At 46.5% G+C, this 20969-nt stretch overlaps 1 protein-coding gene across 1 annotated transcript in view; it reads right to left on the bottom strand.

Annotated features, from left to right (window-relative positions):
* The window catches only part of LOC124027683 (sorting nexin-17-like), a gene marked incomplete at its 3' end in the record, with an annotated part of 40076 nt that extends 19307 nt beyond the window's left edge, over positions 1-20769 (bottom strand). Inside the window, exons 1-3 of the mRNA XM_046340050.1 lie at positions 20300-20769; positions 12833-12962; positions 3339-3456 (exon numbers count right to left, since the gene is read on the bottom strand). Of these exons, the coding sequence (XP_046196006.1) occupies positions 3339-3456; positions 12833-12962; positions 20300-20769 (718 nt within the window). The remainder of the gene's footprint in view (positions 1-3338; positions 3457-12832; positions 12963-20299) is intronic.
* Positions 20770-20969: the final 200 nt, after the last annotated feature.

A 20969-nucleotide genomic window follows, 5' to 3' on the forward strand; every position in this document is an offset into this window, starting at 1 on the left:
GTTCTACTATACTGCCCCTTATTAAGCTGGCTACTGCCTGTTCAACTATACAGCCTGTTCTACTATACTGCCCTTATTGAGCCGGCTACTGCCTGTTCCACCATACTGCCCCTTATTAAGCTGGCTACTGCCTGTTCTACCATACTGCTCCTTATTGAGCCAGCTACTGCCTGTTCTACTATACTGCCCCTTATTGAGCCGGCTACTGCCAGTTCTACTATACTGCCCCTTATTGAGCTGGCTACTGCCTGTTCAACTATACTGCCTGTTCTACTATACTGCCCTTATTGAGCCGGCTACTGCCTGTTCTACTATACTGCCCCTTATTGAGCTGGCTACTGCCTGTTCTACCATACTTCCCCTTATTGAGCCGGCTACTGCCTGTTCTACCATACTGCCCCTTATTGAGCCGGCTACTGCCTGTTCTACCATACTGCCCCTTATTGAGCCGGCTACTGCCTGTTCTACCACACTGCCTGTTCTACCACACTGCCTGTTCTACTATACTGCCTGTTCTACCATACTGCCCCTTATTGAGCTGGCACCTGCCTGTTCTACCATACTGCCCCTTACTGAGCTGGCTACTGCCTGTTCTACTATACTGCCTGTTCTACTATACTGCCTGTTCTACTATACTGCCTGTTCTACTATACTGCCTGTTCTACTATACTGCCTGTTCTACTATACTGCCCCTTATTGAGCTGGCTACTGCCTGTTCTACCATACTGCCTGTTCTACTATACTGCCTGTTCTACCATACTGCCTGTTCTACCATACTGCCTGTTCTACCATACTGCCTGTTCTACCATACTGCCCCTTATTGAGCTGGCACCTGCCTGTTCTACTATACTGCCTGTTCTACCATACTGCCCCTTATTGAGCTGGCTACTGCCTGTTCTACTATACTGCCTGTTCTACTATACTGCCTGTTCTACTATACTGCCCTTATTGAGCCGGCTACTGCCTGTTCTACTATACTGCCCCTTATTAAGCTGGCTACTGCCTGTTCTACCATACTGCCCCTTATTAAGCTGGCTACTGCCTGTTCTACCATACTGCCCCTTATTGAGCCGGCTACTGCCTGTTCTACTATACTGCCCCTTATTGAGCTGGCTACTGCCTGTTCTACTATACTGCCCCTTATTGAGCCGGCTACTGCCTGTTCTACTATACTGCCTGTTCTATACTGCCCCTTATTGAGCCGGCTACTGCCTGTTCTACTATACTTCCCGTTATTGAGCTGGCTACTGCCTGTTCTACTATATTTCCCGTTATTAAGCTGGCTACTGCCTGTTCTACCATACTTCCCGTTATTGAGCTGGCTACTGCCTGTTCTACTATACTTCCTGTTATTGAGCTGGCTACTGCCTGTTCTACTATATTTCCCGTTATTGAGCTGGCTACTGCCTGTTCTACCATACTTCCCCTTATTGAGCCGGCTACTGCCTGTTCTACTATACTGCCCCTTATTGAGCCGGCTACTGCCTGTAATACTATACTGCCCCTTATTGAGCCGGCTACTGCCTGTTCTACCATACTGCCCCTTATTGAGCCGGCTACTGCCTGTCCTACCATACTGCCCCTTATTGAGCCGGCTACTGCCTGTTCTACCATACTTCCCCTTATTAAGCTGGCTACTGCCTGTTCTACCATACTGCCCCTTATTGAGCTGGCTACTGCCTGTTCTACCATACTGCCCCTTATTGAGCTGGCTACTGCCTGTTCTACTGTACTGCCTGTTCTACCATACTGCCTGTTCTACCATACTGCCCCTTATTGAGCTGGCTACCGCCTGTTCTACCATACTGCCCCTTATTGAGCTGGCTACTGCCTGTTCTACTGTACTGCCTGTTCTACCATACTGCCTGTTCTACCATACTGCCCCTTATTGAGCTGGCTACTGCCTGTTCTACTATACTGCCTGTTCTACTATACTGCCTGTTCTACCATACTGCCTGTTCTACCATACTGCCTGTTCTACCATACTGCCCCTTATTGAGCCAGCTACTGCCTGTTCTACCATACTGCCCCTTATTGAGCTGGCTACTGCCTGTTCTACTATACTGCCTGTTCTACTATACTGCCTGTTCTACTATACTGCCTGTTCTACCATACTGCCTGTTCTACCATACTGCCCCTTATTGAGCTGGCTACTGCCTGTTCTACCATACTGCCCCTTATTGAGCTGGCTACTGCCTGTTCTACCATACTGCCTGTTCTACCATACTGCCCCTTATTGAGCTGGCTACTGCATGTTCTACTATACTGCCTGTTCTACTATACTGCCTGTTCTACTATACTGCCTGTTCTACCATACTGCCCCTTATTGAGCTGGCACCTGCCTGTTCTACCATACAGCCCCTTATTGAGCTGGCTACTGCCTGTTCTACTATACTGCCTGTTCTACCATACTGCCTGTTCTACTATACTGCCTGTTCTACCATCTTGCCCGTTGTTGAGCTGGCTACTGCCTGTTCTACTATACTGCCTGTTCTACCACACTGCCTGTTCTACAATATTGCCCCTTATTGAGCCGGCTACTGCCTGTTCTACAATATTGCCCCTTATTGAGCCGGCTACTGCCTGTTCTACTATACTGCCCCTTATTGAGCTGGCTACTGCATGTTCTACTATACTGCCTGTTCTACTATACTGCCTGTTCTACTATACTGCCTGTTCTACCATACTGCCTGTTCTACCATACTGCCCCTTATTGAGCTGGCACCTGCCTGTTCTACTATACTGCCTGTTCTACCATACTGCCCCTTATTGAGCTGGCTACTGCCTGTTCTACTATACTGCCTGTTCTACTATACTGCCTGTTCTACTATACTGCCTGTTCTACTATACTGCCTGTTCTACTATACTGCCTGTACTACTATACTGCCCCTTATTGAGCTGGCTACTGCCTGTTCTACCATACTGCCTGTTCTACTATACTGCCTGTTCTACCATCTTGCACCTTGTTGAGCTGGCTACTGCCTGTTCTACTATACTGCCTGTTCTACCACACTGCCTGTTCTACAATATTGCCCCTTATTGAGCCGGCTACTGCCTGTTCTACTATACTGCCCCTTATTGAGCTGGCTACTGCCTGTTCTACCATACCCTCCTCCCCATGGGAAAAATGGAGGTCACTTCTAGTTCAATTTAGTCGAGTTAAATTAGATTTGAATGAGAATTTAAACATCCTTGTAGAAAATAAATCCATTTTCTCTGAACAATACTGGAATTGGAATTTTAAATCATCTTCTGAGTTAAGTGAATTGGAACTTAAATGAAATGGAGTTGACCCCTAAACTCAAATACAGGGCCCAGAAGTGAAAACGTGATCTCACCAGCTTGCATGTATTTCTCCAGCTGTTCTCGTCTCTGCTCCACCTCGGCCGGCGTCAGCGTGAATATTTTCTTTGGGGGGAAAGCGGGTACCACGTTGTTCCCATATTCCTTCTTTATCTGGGAGGAAATTAAAAACATACAAGTTCAAGGTCTGAAGCCAAATGGGAAGAAAAGGACTAGAGTATTGAGTATTAAAGTATTGAGCATGTTATATTAATCATAATAATAGTTTGAACTACTCTGATACAGATCATATTGTAGAAAACTTTAAGGAGAAGTTATTTTTTTTACAACCAAATCTATATTTTTGTTTTTAATGGCATGTTATAAAAAGGGTCCAGACTCCTTTTATGTGATTTCACATTATTTTGAGAAACAGCAAATCACTTCCTTGTCTTCGTTGTGTACTGCCCTGAAAAAAACATTAACAAAGATTTCCCCCCCAAAAACACCCAAACGCGTCCGTTTAGAAACGGCAAAGCTCTCAGTATAGCAGCACAGGTTTTTAGATGTTGTACACATGACGACATTGTCATTTCCAAACGGTTTCAGTTTTGTGCGACTCAAGACGTTTCCCACATCCAGCTGTTCCATTCTCCGTGTAGCCTGCTGCTACAGAACTGCCAGAATAAAAGGAAACTGCCAGAATAAAAGGAAACTGCCAGAATAAAGGAAACACCAACATAATGTGTCTTAATAGGTTGTTGGGCCACCATGAGCCAGAACAGCTTCAATTATTTTGTTGTAAAAAATAAAAAAACTATTACGAACACCTTGAGAGTTTGAGTCCCGGTTGGGGCTGCCCCCAAATTCGCTATATTGGTGTCTGAGGTGGGATGTCGCCCCGTGAGGCCATTGGACTTGGTATAGAGGAGTGTGTGGAAAAGCTCTCCCAAAAAGGCTGAGGGTAATGTAACAACTTCAACACCTCCTCAAAAAGGTTTGGCTTGACAATCGCTGGACCCAGATTTCAGCCCCGAGATAAAGAAAGAGCATGGGAACAATGTGATGCCTGCTACAATATCTTTCAATTGTTGGTTACTTTAAAAGTTACATTCTAAACATTTTATTCAGTCCTTATAATGGGAGTAATGGGTTGAGAGGAAAACATGGACACAAAACCGTTCCCCCAGGACAAAGTTAAGCCAGAAAACATGGATAGACAAGTGGTTCCCTCATCTGAAGCTCGTTGGAAAACGTGGTGTAACTTATGAGCAGTCTGAGGATGAATCACAGGTTTATTTCAAACCCAGTCAGTTCGGTAGATAGTTTCCATGTCAAACACACCCAGACAGCAGACGACTGGTTTCTACTGTCTAGCCAGGCTGAGTTGATTTAACTCATTCCTGTTGAACTCAGGGACTTTATCATCAGACGATCTAAGGCTATAAACAATATGTTTCAACTAAAACCTCTCGGACCCTCAAGAACCAACTGGTGTTTTAATTCAGATCTGTTTTTAAAAGACAACATGTAGCCGGTGTCCCAAATGGCAGCCGGTTATCTACTTTTAACCAGAGAACTATGGGTCCTAGTGCACTACTACCCTATAGGTCCCGGTCTAAAGTAGTGCACTACTACCCTATAGGCCCCGGTCTAAAGTAGTGCACTACTACCCTATAGGCCCCGGTCTAAAGTAGTGCACTACTACCCTATAGGCCCCGGTCTAAAGTAGTGCACTACTACCCTATAGGCCCCGGTCTAAAGTAGTGCACTACTACCCTATAGGCCCCGGTCTAAAGTAGTGCACTACTACCCTATAGGCCCCGGTCTAAAGTAGTGCACTACTACCCTATAGGCCCCGGTCTAAAGTAGTGCACTACTACCCTATAGGCCCCGGTCTAAAGTAGTGCACTACTACCCTATAGGCCCCGGTCTAAAGTAGTGCACTACTACCCTATAGGCCCCGGTCTAAAGTAGTGCACTACTACCCTATAGGCCCCGGTCTAAAGCAGTGCACTACTACCCTATAGGCCCCGGTCTAAAGCAGTGCACTACTACCCTATAGGCCCCGGTCTAAAGTAGTGCACTACTGCCCCTATAGACCCTGGTCTAAAGTAGTGCACTACTACCCCTATAGACCCTGGTCTAAAGTAGTGCACTATAAAAGGGAATAGGTAGTCATTTGGAAGACAATCGTAGTGAAAAGCAGCAGGGTGTTTTTTCATTTCCTACGTAATTGTAATGACGGCGTAGAGGAAGAAGCAGACCAGGGTCTCTGTGCTGGATACTCGCTCAGTATCCACAGGCAGACACACCAGCTGAGCCTCAAATGACAACCTCTGTCCTACACAGTAGAATACAACCAGAATGCTATTAGGGCTACAACCTCTCTCCTACACAGTGGAATACAACCAGAATGCTATTAGGGCTACAACCTCTCTCCTACATAGTGGAATATAACCAGAATGCTATTAGGGCTACAACCTCTCTCCTACACAGTGGAATACAACCAGAATGCTATTAGGGCTACAACCTCTCTCCTACACAGTGGAATATAACCAGAATGCTATTAGGGCTACAACCTCTCTCCTACACAGTGGAATACAACCAGAATGCTATTAGGGCTACAACCTCTCTCCTACACAGTGGAATATAACCAGAATGCTATTAGGGCTACAACCTCTCTCCTACACAGTGGAATACAACCAGAATGCTATTAGGGCTACAACCTCTCTCCTACACAGTGGAATACAACCAGAATGCTATTAGGGCTACAACCTCTCTCCTACACAGTGGAATACAACCAGAATGCTATTAGGGCTACAACCTCTCTCCTACACAGTGGAATATAACCAGAATGCTATTAGGGCTACAACCTCTCTCCTACACAGTGGAATATAACCAGAATGCTATTAGGGCTACAACCTCTCTCCTACACAGTGGAATATAACCAGAATGCTATTAGGGCTACAACCTCTCTCCTACACAGTGGAATATAACCAGAATGCTATTAGGGCTACAACCTCTCTCCTACACAGTGGAATACAACCAGAATGCTATTAGGGCTACAACCTCTCTCCTACACAGTGGAATATAACCAGAATGCTATTAGGGCTACAACCTCTCTCCTACACAGTGGAATACAACCAGAATGCTATTAGGGCTACAACCTCTCTCCTACACAGTGGAATACAACCAGAATGCTATTAGGGCTACAACCTCTCTCCTACACAGTGGAATACAACCAGAATGCTATTAGGGCTACAACCTCTCTCCTACACAGTGGAATACAACCAGAATGCTATTAGGGCTACAACCTCTCTCCTACACAGTGGAATATAACCAGAATGCTATTAGGGCTACAACCTCTCTCCTACACAGTGGAATATAACCAGAATGCTATTAGGGCTACAACCTCTCTCCTACACAGTGGAATATAACCAGAATGCTATTAGGGCTACAACCTCTCTCCTACACAGTGGAATATAACCAGAATGCTATTAGGGCTACAACCTCTCTCCTACACAGTGGAATACAACCAGAATGCTATTAGGGCTACAACCTCTCTCCTACACAGTGGAATACAACCAGAATGCTATTAGGGCTACAACCTCTCTCCTACACAGTGGAATATAACCAGAATGCTATTAGGGCTACAACCTCTCTCCTACACAGTGGAATATAACCAGAATGCTATTAGGGCTACAACCTCTCTCCTACACAGTGGAATATAACCAGAATGCTATTAGGGCTACAACCTCTCTCCTACACAGTGGAATATAACCAGAATGCTATTAGGGCTACAACCTCTCTCCTACACAGTGGAATATAACCAGAATGCTATTAGGGCTACAACCTCTCTCCTACACAGTGGAATACAACCAGAATGCTATTAGGGCTACAACCTCTCTCCTACACAGTGGAATATAACCAGAATGCTATTAGGGCTACAACCTCTCTCCTACACAGTGGAATAGAATTATTGTCCCTCGAAAAATGTAGATGAAGCTACAAAGTCCCACAGGCTTTCTGCTCAGCTGTCACTACCAATAACACTCCATTTAACATCCACTTCCAGTAGTTTCGCCAGCACCTGTAAGAACATTCCCTGAGGAAGGGGTTTGTGTTCATGGGTTTACAGTTACTGCACCGTGACTACACTACAGATGTAGCTGGGTAAACTAGAAGGGCTGGCATAGACACAGAAGTCACTGTTATTCAAGTCACACGGTCTGAGTCTCGAGTCCCCAGTAGAGCAGGTCGAGTCTCGAGCCGAGTCCCCAGTAGAACAGGTCGAGTCTCGAGCAGAGTCCCCCGTAGAACAGGTCGAGTCTCGAGCCGAGCCCCCCGTAGAACAGGTCGAGTCTCGAGCAGAGTCCCCCGTAGAACAGGTCGAGTCTCGAGCCGAGTCCCCCGTAGAACAGGTCGAGTCTCGAGCCGAGTCCCCCGTAGAACAGGTCGAGTCTCGAGTCCCCAGTAGAACAGGTCGAGTCTCGAGTCCCCAGTAGAACAGTTCGAGTCTCGAGTCGAGTCCCCAGTAGAACAGTTCGAGTCTCGAGTCGAGTCCCCAGTAGAACAGGTCGAGTCTCGAGTCGAGTCCCCAGTAGAACAGGTCGAGTCCCCAGTAGAACAGGTCGAGTCCCCAGTAGAACAGGTCGAGTCCCCAGTAGAACAGGTCGAGTCCCCAGTAGAACAGGTCGAGTCCCCAGTAGAACAGGTCGAGTCCCCAGTAGAACAGGTCGAGTCCCCAGTAGAACAGGTCGAGTCCCCAGTAGAACAGGTCGAGTCCCCAGTAGAACAGGTCGAGTCCCCAGTAGAACAGGTCGAGTCTCCCCTCTCTCTCCAGATGAAATCTCGCGTCTTGTGACGGCCGGCCGCCCAACAACCTGCCCGCTTGACCCTATCCCCTCCTCTCTTCTCCAGACCATTTCCGGAGACCTTCTCCCTTACCTCACCTCGCTCATCAACTCATCCCTGACCGCTGGCTACGTCCCTTCCGTCTTCAAGAGAGCGAGAGTTGCACCCCTTCTGAAAAAACCTACACTCGATCCCTCCGATGTCAACAATTACAGACCAGTATCCCTTCTTTCTTTTCTCTCCAAAACTCTTGAACGTGCCGTCCTTGGCCAGCTCTCCCGCTATCTCTCTCTGAATGACCTTCTTGATCCAAATCAGTCAGGTTTCAAGACTAGTCATTCAACTGAGACTGCTCTCCTCTGTATCACGGAGGCGCTCCGCACTGCTAAAGCTAACTCTCTCTCCTCTGCTCTCATCCTTCTAGATCTATCGGCTGCCTTCGATACTGTGAACCATCAGATCCTCCTCTCCACCCTCTCCGAGTTGGGCATCTCCGGCGCGGCCCACGCTTGGATTGCGTCCTACCTGACAGGTCGCTCCTACCAGGTGGCGTGGCGAGAATCTGTCTCCTCACCACGCGCTCTCACCACTGGTGTCCCCCAGGGCTCTGTTCTTGGCCCTCTCCTATTCTCACTATACACCAAGTCACTTGGCTCTGTCATAACCTCACATGGTCTCTCTTATCATTGCTATGCAGACGACACACAACTAATCTTCTCCTTTCCCCCTTCTGATGACCAGGTGGCGAATCGCATCTCTGCATGTCTGGCAGACATATCAGTGTGGATGACGGATCACCACCTCAAGCTGAACCTCGGCAAGACGGAGCTGCTCTTCCTCCCGGGGAAGGACTGCCCGTTCCATGATCTCGCCATCACGGTTGACAACTCCATTGTGTCCTCCTCCCAGAGCGCCAAGAACCTTGGCGTGATCCTGGACAACACCCTGTCGTTCTCAACCAACATCAAGGCGGTGGCCCGTTCCTGTAGGTTCATGCTCTACAACATCCGCAGAGTACGACCCTGCGCAGGTCCTAATCCAGGCACTTGTCATCTCCCGTCTGGATTACTGCAACTCGCTGTTGGCTGGGCTCCCTGCCTGTGCCATTAAACCCCTTCAACTCATCCAGAACGCCGCAGCCCGTCTGGTGTTCAACCTTCCCAAGTTCTCTCACGTCACCCCGCTCCTCCGTTCTCTCCACTGGCTTCCAGTTGAAGCTCGCATCCGCTACAAGACCATGGTGCTTGCCTACGGAGCTGTGAGGGGAACGGCACCTCAGTACCTCCAGGCTCTGATCAGGCCCTACACCCAAACAAGGGCACTGCGTTCATCCACCTCTGGCCTGCTCGCCTCCCTACCACTGAGGAAGTACAGCTCCCGCTCAGCCCAGTCAAAACTGTTCGCTGCCCTGGCCCCCCAATGGTGGAACAAACTCCCTCACGACGCCAGGACAGCGGAGTCAATCACCACCTTCCGGAGACACCTGAAACCCCACCTCTTTAAGGAATACCTAGGATAGGACAAGTAATCCCTCTCACCCCCCCACCTAAGTTTTAGATGCACTATTGTTAAGTGACTGTCCCACTGGATGTCATAAGGTGAATGCACCAATTTGTAAGTGGCTCTGGATAAGAGCGTCTGCTAAATGACTTAAATGTAAAATGTAAATGTAGAACAGGTCGAGTCCCCAGTAGAACAGGTCGAGTCTCGAGTCGAGTCCCCAGTAGAACAGGTCGAGTCTCGAGTCGAGTCCCCAGTAGAACAGGTCGAGTCTCGAGTCGAGTCCCCAGTAGAACAGGTCGAGTCTCGAGTCGAGTCCCCAGTAGAACAGGTCGAGTCTCGAGTCGAGTCCCCAGTAGAACAGGTCGAGTCTCGAGTCGAGTCCCCAGTAGAACAGGTCGAGTCTCGAGTCGAGTCCCCAGTAGAGCAGGTCGAGTCTCGAGTCGAGTCCCCAGTAGAGCAGGTCGAGTCTCGAGTCGAGTCCCCAGTAGAGCAGGTCGAGTCTCGAGTCGAGTCCCCAGTAGAGCAGGTCGAGTCTCGAATCGAGTCCCCAGTAGAACAGGTCGAGTCTCGAGTCGAGTCCCCAGTAGAACAGGTCGAGTCTCGAGTCGAATCCCCAGTAGAGCAGGTCGAGTCGAGTCCCCAGTAGAGCAGGTCGAGTCTCGAGTCGAGTCATGTATTCTAAGAGCAAGTCAAGTCTCAAGTTATTTTTATTTAACCTTTATTTAACTAGGAAAATCTGTTAAATTAAGAACAAATTCTTATTTTACAATGACTGTCTACCCCGACCAAACCCTCCCCTAACCCGGGCGATGCTGGGCAAATTATGCGCCGTCCTGTGTGACTCTCGATCACGGACGGTTGAGATAATTATCATAAACTGGGTAAATCCAAATGTAAGCTTCATAAAGCTAACGTGTCAATTTCAAGCAATGTTGACGTACCAAAAGACCAGTAGGTTCTATGCTAGTAATTGTTGCTTGATTCTGCTGGTGAGCAAAGTAAACAGCTCATATTCCTGATCACCAGTTTGGTTTGAAGCTGCACATAAAGCCTTCAGAAAGTATTCAGACTTGTTCCACATTTTGTTATGTTACAGCCTTATTCTAAAATGGATTACATAAGACCATTTCCTCAGCAATCTACAAGCAATAACCCATAATGACATCACAATACCCCATATTGACATCACAATACCCCATATTGACATCACAATACCCCATATTGACATCACAATACCCCATAATGACATCACAATACCCCATATTGACATCACAATACCCCATATTGACATCACAATACCACATAATGACATCACAATACCCCATAATGACAAAGAGAACAGGTTTTTAGAAATGTTTGCAAATGTATTTATTTTTAAACAACCAAATACCTTATTTACATAAGTATTCAAACCCTTTGCTATGGTACTCAAAATTAAGCTCAGGTGCATCCTGTTTCCATTGATCATCCTTGAGATGTTTCTACAACTTGGAGTCCACCTGTGGTAAATTCAATTGATTGGAAATGACGCGCTCCAGCAGGTGTATCTCACTGATCATCCCTAAAACCAACACCTCATTTGGCCGCCTTTCGTTCCAGTTCTCTGCTGCCTGTGACTGGAACGAATTGCAAAAATCGCTGAAGTTGGAGACTTTTATCTCCCTCACCAACTTCAAACATCTGCTATCTGAGCAGCTAACCGATCGCTGCAGCTGTACAAAGTCTATCGGTAAATAGCCCACCCAATTTTACCTACCTCATCCCCATACTGTTTTTATTTATTTACTTTTCTGCTCTTTTGCACACCAATATTTCAACCTGTACATGACCATCTGATCATTTATCACTCACAGGATTGTGTCGAGGCACAGATCTGGGGAAGGATACTAAAACATTTCCACAGTATTGAAGGTCGCCAAGAACACAGTGGCATCCATCATTCTTAAATGGATTAAGTTTTGGAACAACCAAGACTCTTTCTACTCTTTCTAGAGCTGGCCACCTGGCCAAACTAAGTAATCGGGGGAGAACGGCTTTGGTCAGGGAGGTGGCCAAGAACCCGATGGTCCCTCTGACAGAGCTCTAGAGTTCCTCTGTGGAGATGGTTGTCCTTTTGGAAGGTTCTCCCACCTCTGCAGCAACCCACCAATCAGACCTTTATGGTAGAGTGTCCAGACGGAAGCCACTCCTCAGTAAAAGGCACAAGACAGCACGCTTGGAGTTTTCCAAAAGGCACCTAAATACTCTCAGACCATGAGAAGCAAGACTCTGGTCTGATGAAATCAAGATTGCTAAGCGTCACTTCTGGAGGAAACCTGGCACCATCCCTACGGTGAAGCATGGTGGTGGCACCATCCCTACAGTGAAGCATGGTGGTGGCAGCATTATGCTGTGGGGATGTTTTTAAGCGGCAGGGAGACTAGTCAGGATCGAGTCAAAGATAAATGGCGCAAAATAGAGAGACCATTGATGGAAACCTGCTCAGGACCTCAGACTGGGGCGAAGGTTCACCTTCCAGCAGGACAACGACCCTAAGCACACAGCCAAGACAATGCAAGAGTGGCTTCGGGACAAATCTCTGAATGTCCTCGAGTGGCCCAGCCAGAGCCCGGACTTGAACCCGATCAAACATCTCTGGATAGAACTGAAAATAGCTGTGCGGCGACACTCTCCATCCCAACTGACAGAGCTTGAGAGGATCTGCAGAGAAGAATGGGAGAAACTCTCCAAATACAGGTGTGCCAAGCTTGTAGCGTCAAACCCAAGACTGTAATCGCTGCCAAAGGAGCTTCAACAAAGTACTGAGTTAAGGATCTGAATACTTATGTAAATGTGATATTTCATTATTTTTATATATATGTTTGCAAAAATGTCTAAAAAAACAATTTTTTTGCTTTGTCATTGTGGAGTATTGTGTGTAGATTGGCGGTGAGGACGACGACGAATGAATCCATTTCTGAATGCGAAATTAAACAAAAAAAGGTCAAGGAGTCTCAATACTTTCCCAATGCACTGTTTTTGTGCAAAAAGTTCTACAAATCTGTTTTTTTGCTTTGTCACTATGGGTATTGTGTAGATTGAGGAGAAATATGTTTTTAATAAATTTTAGTATAACGTAGATATATATTTGTTTTTAAGTCAAGGGGTCTGAATACTTTCTGAATGCAATGCGTGTATGTTGCCGTCTTACCTGTTGGTGTAGGCCGAGCAGCTGGCTATAGCGTACCTGACAGTGCAGAACGCTATTCACATGGATGTTGAATGCCTGTAGAAGAGATGAGAACAGATTCTTTACTGAGCACTTCTCTCCAGCATATAGGCTTCACAGAGCAGTAAGATAATTACAAAATCAACGTCATTCTATTCATTTTTGAAAAAATACATTTTAAAATGAGTCTTATGTTTCTTAGGACCTGCCTAAAAATAAATTAAGAATTAAGTATTTTGCGAGGGTGTAACCTATATTATTTGTTCAAATAAACAGCATGTGAACGGGAGATGGGAAAACAGACTGTATGACTTGGGCTCTAAAAACCAGTGGCAGATTATATTTTATTTTGCAACACACTAAGGTCTGTCTAAAAGGGTATTATTTAGTGCTACTCTGCTCACACGGTCGTCAATTTGCATCACGGAAACTAGGGAGCTTCCCGAAATGGCACCCTATTACAGAGGATTCAAAGCTGGGACCGAGACACTGAAAAACAGCTTCTACCTCAAGGCCGTCAGACTGTTAAACAGCTTCTACCTCAAGGCCGTCAGACTGTTAAACAGCTTCTACCTCAAGGCCGTCAGACTGTTAAACAGCTTCTACCTCAAGGCCGTCAGACTGTTAAACAGCTTCTACCTCAAGGCCGTCAGACTGTTAAACAGCTTCTACCTCAAGGCCGTCAGACTGTTAAACAGCTTCTACCTCAAGGCCGTCAGACTGTTAAACAGCTTCTACCTCAAGGCCGTCAGACTGTTAAACAGCTTCTACCTCAAGGCCGTCAGACTGTTAAACAGCTTCTACCTCAAGGCCATCAGACTGTTAAACAGCTTCTACCTCAAGGCCATCAGACTGTTAAACAGCTTCTACCTCAAGGCCATCAGACTGTTAAACAGCCATCACTAACACAGAGAGGCTGATGCCTACATGGAGACCCAATCACTGGTCACTTTAATACATGGATCATTAGCCATGTGACCAATAACATCTGCTAACCATGTGACCATTAACATCTGCTAACCATGTGACCATTAACATCTGCTAACCATGTGACCATTAACATCTGCTAACCATGTGACCATTAACATCTGCTAACCATGTGATCAATAACATCTGCTAACCATGTGACCAATAATATCTGCTAACCATGTGACCAATAATATCTGCTAACCATGTGACCAATAATATCTGCTAACCATGTGACCAATAATATCTGCTAACCATGTGATCAATAATATCTGCTAACCATGTGATCTATAATATCTGCTAACCATGTGACCAATAATATCTGCTAACCATGTGTATGTGACCAATAACATTTGATTTGATTTAGTGCACTACTTTAGAACAGGGCCCTATTCCCTATATAGTGCACTACTTTAGACTAGGACCCATAGGGTTATTATTAATTATAGCAGGGCCTGTACTATCCTGTATGTTGAATAGGGTGCCATTTTGGACACAGTATAGAGTCATTAAGTGTTGCTCTGCTCTGGGAATACATTACACAGAATAGAGTCATTAAGTGTTGCTCTGGGAATACATTACACAGTATAGAGTCATTAAGTGTTGCTCTGCTCTGGGAATACATTACACAGTATAGAGTCATTAAGTGTTGCTCTGTTCTGGGAATACATTACACAGTATAGAGTCATTAAGTGTTGCTCTGGGAATACATTACACAGTATAGAGTCATTAAGTGTTGCTCTGGGAATACATTACACAGAATAGAGTCATTAAGTGTTGCTCTGGGAATACATTACACAGTATAGAGTCATTAAGTGTTGCTCTGGGAATGCATTACACAGAATAGAGTCATTAAGTGTTGCTCTGCTCTGGGAATACATTACACAGTATAGAGTCATTAAGTGTTGCTCTGATCTGGGAATACATTACACAGTATAGAGTCATTAAGTGTTGCTCTGGGAATACATTACACAGAATAGAGTCATTAAGTGTTGCTCTGGGAATACATTACACAGTATAGAGTCATTAAGTGTTGCTCTGCTCTGGGAATACATTACACAGTATAGAGTCATTAAGTGTTGCTCTGCTCTGGGAATACATTACACAGAATAGAGTCATTAAGTGTTGCTCTGGGAATACATTACACAGTATAGAGTCATTAAGTGTTGCTCTGGGAATACATTACACAGTATAGAGTCATTAAGTGTTGCTTTGGGAATACGTTACACAGAATAGAGTCATTAAGTGTTGCTCTGGGAATACATTACACAGTATAGAGTCATTAAGTGTTGCTCTGCTCTGGGAATACATTACACAGTATAGAGTCATTAAGTGTTGCTCTGCTCTGGGAATACATTACACAGTATAGAGTCATTAAGTGTTGCTCTGCTCTGGGAATACATTACACAGTATAGAGTCATTAAGTGTTGCTTTGGGAATACATTACACAGTATAGGGTCATTAAGTGTTGCTCTGCTCTGGGAATACATTACACAGTATAGAGTCATTAAGTGTTGCTTTGGGAATACATTACACAGTATAGAGTCATTAAGTGTTGCTTTGGGAATACATTACACAGTATAAAGTGTTGCTTTGGGAATACATTACACAGAATAGAGTCATTAAGTGTTGCTTTGGGAATACATTACACAGTATAGAGTCATTAAGTGTTGCTCTGCTCTGGGAATACATTACACAGTATAGAGTCATTAAGTGTTGCTCTGGGAATACATTACACAGTATAGAGTCATTAAGTGTTGCTCTGGGAATACATTACACAGTATAGAGTCATTAAGTGTTGCTCTGGGAATACATTACCCAGTATAGAGTCATTAAGAGTTGCTCTGCTCTGGGAATACATTGCACAGTATAGAGTCATTAAGTGTTGCTCTGCTCTGGGAATACATTACACATAATAGAGTCATTAAGTGTTGCTCTGGGAATACATTGCACAGTATAGAGTCATTAAGTGTTGCTCTGCTCTGGGAATGCATTACACAGTATAGAGTCATTAAGTGTTGCTCTGCTCTGGGAATGCATTACACAGAATAGAGTCATTAAGTGTTGCTCTGCTCTGGGAATACATTAAACAGAATAGAGTCATTAAGTGTTGCTCTGGGAATACATTGCACAGTATAGAGTCATTAAGTGTTGCTCTGGGAATACATTGCACAGTATAGAGTCATTAAGTGTTGCTCTGGGAATACATTACACAGTATAGAGTCATTAAGTGTTGCTCTGCTCTGGGAATACATTACACAGTATAGAGTCATTAAGTGTTGCTCTGATCTGGGAATACATTACACAGTATAGAGTCATTAAGTGTTGCTCTGCTCTGGGAATACATTACACAGTATAGAGTCATTAAGTGTTGCTCTGCTCTGGGAATACATTACACAGTATAGAGTCATTAAGTGTTGCTTTGGGAATACATTACACAGTATAGAGTCATTAAGTGTTGCTTTGGGAATACATTACACAGTATAGAGTCATTAAGTGTTGCTTTGGGAATACATTACACAGAATAGAGTCATTAAGTGTTGCTTTGGGAATACATTACACAGTATAGAGTCATTAAGTGTTGCTCTGGGAATACATTACACAGAATAGAGTCATTAAGTGTTGCTTTGGGAATACATTGCACAGTATAGAGTCATTAAGTGTTGCTCTGCTCTGGGAATACATTACACAGAATAGAGTCATTAAGTGTTGCTTTGGGAATACATTACACAGAATAGTGTCATTAAGTGTTGCTTTGGGAATACATTAAACAGTATAGAGTCATTAAATGTTGCTCTGGGAATACATTACACAGTATAGAGTCATTAAGTGTTGCTCTGGGAATACATTACACAGAATAGAGTCATTAAGTGTTGCTTTGGGAATACATTACACAGTATAGAGTCATTAAGTGTTGCTTTGGGAATACATTACACAGCGTAACAAGCCTTTCACACACAGATGTTTTTGTATTGATGCAGTGGACACAATAACACACTGTTAGGGATATAAAGTAATGGTGTAACACAACCTGAAGGTAACTTGTTGGCTCAACTTCCCTGTTTGTTTTGACAAGAGCTACCAGGCTCCTCCTACGCAACAGTAATGTTTGGAATCAACAAAAGCCAATCAGTGGTGTCAGATGTAGAGCCCAATCACAGGCAAAGCGAACATGAACCACTGTTTTCCATTGTGAAAGGCTTCGTTAAAATTACATTTCTTCTTGGAACACTGAGGTGTTTGGTATGATAAAAACACACAGCCAACCCCCGTCTTCCCTCTCCTCAGACAGACACACAGCCAACCCTGTCTTCCCTCTCCTCAGACAGACACACAGCCAACCCCCGTCTTCCCTCTCCTCAGACAGACACACAGCCAACCCCCGTCTTCCCTCTCCTCAGACAGACACACAGCCAACCCCCGTCTTCCCTCTCCTCAGACAGACACACAGCCAACCCCCGTCTTCCCTCTCCTCAGACAGACACACAGCCAACCCCCGTCTTCCCTCTCCTCAGACAGACACACAGCCAACCCCGTCTTCCCTCTCCTCAGACAGACACACAGCCAACCCCGTCTTCCCTCTCCTCAGACAGACACACAGCCAACCCCCGTCTTCCCTCTCCTCAGACAGACACACAGCCAACCCCGTCTTCCCTCTCCTCAGACACACAGCCAACCCCCGTCTTCCCTCTCCTCAGACACACAGCCAACCCCGTCTTCCCTCTCCTCAGACACACAGCCAACCCCGTCTTCCCTCTCCTCAGACACACAGCCAACCCCGTCTTCCCTCTCCTCAGACAAACAGCCAACCCCCGTCTTCCCTCTCCTCAGACACACAGCCAACCTGTCTTCCCTCTCCTCAGACACACAGCCAACCCTCGTCTTCCCTCTCCTCAGACAGACACACAGCCAACCCCCGTCTTCCCTCTCCTCAGACAGACACACAGCCAACCCCCGTCTTCCCTCTCCTCAGACAGACACACAGCCAACCCCCGTCTTCCCTCTCCTCAGACACACAGCCAACCCCCGTCTTCCCTCTCCTCAGACAAACAGCCAACCCCCGTCTTCCCTCTCCTCAGACACACAGCCAACCCCCGTCTTCCCTCTCCTCAGACAAACAGCCAACCTGTCTTCCCTCTCCTCAGACACACAGCCAACCCTCGTCTTCCCTCTCCTCAGACAGACACACAGCCAACCCCGTCTTCCCTCTCCTCAGACAGACACACAGCCAACCCCGTCTTCCCTCTCCTCAGACAGACACACAGCCAACCCCCGTCTTCCCTCTCCTCAGACACACAGCCAACCCCGTCTTCCCTCTCCTCAGACACACAGCCAACCCCCGTCTTCCCTCTCCTCAGACACACAGCCAACCCCCGTCTTCCCTCTCCTCAGACAAACAGCCAACCCCGTCTTCCCTCTCCTCAGACACACAGCCAACCTGTCTTCCCTCTCCTCAGACACACAGCCAACCCTCGTCTTCCCTCTCCTCAGACAGACACACAGCCAACCCCGTCTTCCCTCTCCTCAGACAGACACACAGCCAACCCCGTCTTCCCTCTCCTCAGACAGACACACAGCCAACCCCCGTCTTCCCTCTCCTCAGACACACAGCCAACCCCGTCTTCCCTCTCCTCAGACAAACAGCCAACCCCGTCTTCCCTCTCCTCAGACACACAGCCAACCCCGTCTTCCCTCTCCTCAGACAAACAGCCAACCTGTCTTCCCTCTCCTCAGACACACAGCCAACCCTCGTCTTCCCTCTCCTCAGACAGACACACAGCCAACCCCCGTCTTCCCTCTCCTCAGACAGACACACAGCCAACCCCCGTCTTCCCTCTCCTCAGACAGACACACAGCCAACCCCCGTCTTCCCTCTCCTCAGACAGACACACAGCCAACCCCGTCTTCCCTCTCCTCAGACAGACACACAGCCAACCCCGTCTTCCCTCTCCTCAGACAGACACACAGCCAACCCCGTCTTCCCTCTCCTCAGACAGACACACAGCCAACCCCGTCTTCCCTCTCCTCAGACAGACACACAGCCAACCCCGTCTTCCCTCTCCTCAGACAGACACACAGCCAACCCCCGTCTTCCCTCTCCTCAGACAGACACACAGCCAACCCCCATCTTCCCTCTCCTCAGACAGACACACAGCCAACCCCCGTCTTCCCTCTCCTCAGACAGACACACAGCCAACCCCCGTCTTCCCTCTCCTCAGACAGACACACAGCCAACCTGTCTTCCCTCTCCTCAGACAAACAGCCAACCTGTCTTCCCTCTCCTCAGACAAACAGCCAACCTGTCTTCCCTCTCCTCAGACAAACAGCCAACCTGTCTTCCCTCTCCTCAGACACACAGCCAACCTGTCTTCCCTCTCCTCAATAGACACACAGCCAACCCTGTCTTCCCTCTCCTCAATAGACACACAGCCAACCCTGTCTTCCCTCTCCTCAATAGACACACAGCCAACCAGTCTTCCCTCTCCTCAATAGACACACAGCCAACCAGTCTTCCCTCTCCTCAATAGACACACAGCCAACCAGTCTTCCCTCTCCTCAATAGACACACAGCCAACCCCCGTCTCCCTTAATTATATGTAAGGGCTTTATTGGCGTGGGGAACATGTCTACAGTGCCAAAGCAAGTGAAATAGATCAAACAAAAGTGAAACAAACAGTAAACAAGTACCAAAAGAATAAAGACATTTGAAATTAACTATTTTCACATAATATGACAAGGGGTTGTATTGACAATGGTGTTTGTTCTTCACTGGTTGGCCTTTTCTTCAGGCATCAGGTCACAAATCTTGCTGCTGTGATGGCACACTGTGGTATTTCACCCAGTAGATATGGGAGTTCATCAAAATGGGGTTTGTTTTCTAATTCTTTGTGGGTCTGTGTAATCTGAGGGAAATATAGGTCTCTCTAATATGGTCATACATTTGGCAGGAGGTTAGAAAGTGCAGCTCAGTTTCCACCTCCTTTTGTGGGCAGTGTTGCACATAGGCTGTCTTCTGAGTGCCAGGTCTGCCTCTCCCTCTCTCTCCCCCCTCAACTGTTTGACAGCCAGCAATGGACCCCTAAGCCTAACAGATTAAACTGTTTTCGTAGGAGGAAATCAGTGTTCTGTCCAAGAGTTCAACACCTCACCAACTTGTTATGACACAATCTTGCATCAGCCCCACTTTAAAAATCAGTCATTAGATATTATCCGTTTCTTATTAATACAAAATATCACAAGAATCCTTCATGTGTATTTCCCACTGTGAAGCATGGAGGAGGAGGTGTTGTGGTGTGGGGGTGCTTTACTGGTGACAATCCTTTACAGAGTTGCAGACAGAACATCTGCCAATGTGTCAACAACAGTCCAGAACTACGGTAAACTGTGTAGAACATGACAGACTTCTGTGACCTCGGGGGGAAGTGACTTCGAGTTTGACTTCAGTCTACCTGGTTATCTAAATAAAGTTGTTCTATTGGTGGCCTTGAGGGGTCTGGAACTGCCTGTCTGTCTTCAGAAAGCATCTCGTCTAGGCCCAGACTGTCTTCAGAAAGCATCTCGTCTAGGCCCAGACAGTCTTCAGAAAGCATCAGTTCTAGGCCCAGACAGTCTTCAGAAAGCATCTCATCTAGGCCCAGACCGTCCTCAGAAAGCATCTCATCTAGGCCCAGACAGTCTTCAGAAAGCATCCGTTCTAGGCCCAGACCGTCCTCAGAAAGCATCTCGTCTAGGCCCAGACAGTCTTCAGAAAGCATCCGTTCTAGGCCCAGACCGTCCTCAGAAAGCATCTCATCTAGGCCTAGACCGTCTTCAGAAAGCATCTCATCTAGGCCCAGACAGTCTTCAGAAAGAGGATGATCTAGGCCCAGACCGTCTTCAGAAAGCATCTCATCTAGGCCCAGACCGTCTTCAGAAAGCATCCGTTCTAGGACCAGACAGTCTTCAGAAAGCATCTCGTCTAAGCCTAGACTGTCTCCAGAAAGCATCTCATCTAGGCCTAGAGTGTCTTCAGAAAGCATCTCATCTAGGCCTAGACTGTCTTCAGAAAGCGGATGATCTAGGCCTAGACAAGGTTGGGAAAATCAAAAAAATGTCAGTATTCGCTTTAGCAATCTCACTGGAATAAAGACCTCCTCCATTCCTGCCATTATAG

This window comes from Oncorhynchus gorbuscha, unplaced genomic scaffold (assembly GCF_021184085.1).
Source record: "Oncorhynchus gorbuscha isolate QuinsamMale2020 ecotype Even-year unplaced genomic scaffold, OgorEven_v1.0 Un_scaffold_3463, whole genome shotgun sequence".
In the NCBI taxonomy this organism is placed as follows: Eukaryota; Metazoa; Chordata; class Actinopteri; order Salmoniformes; family Salmonidae; genus Oncorhynchus; species Oncorhynchus gorbuscha.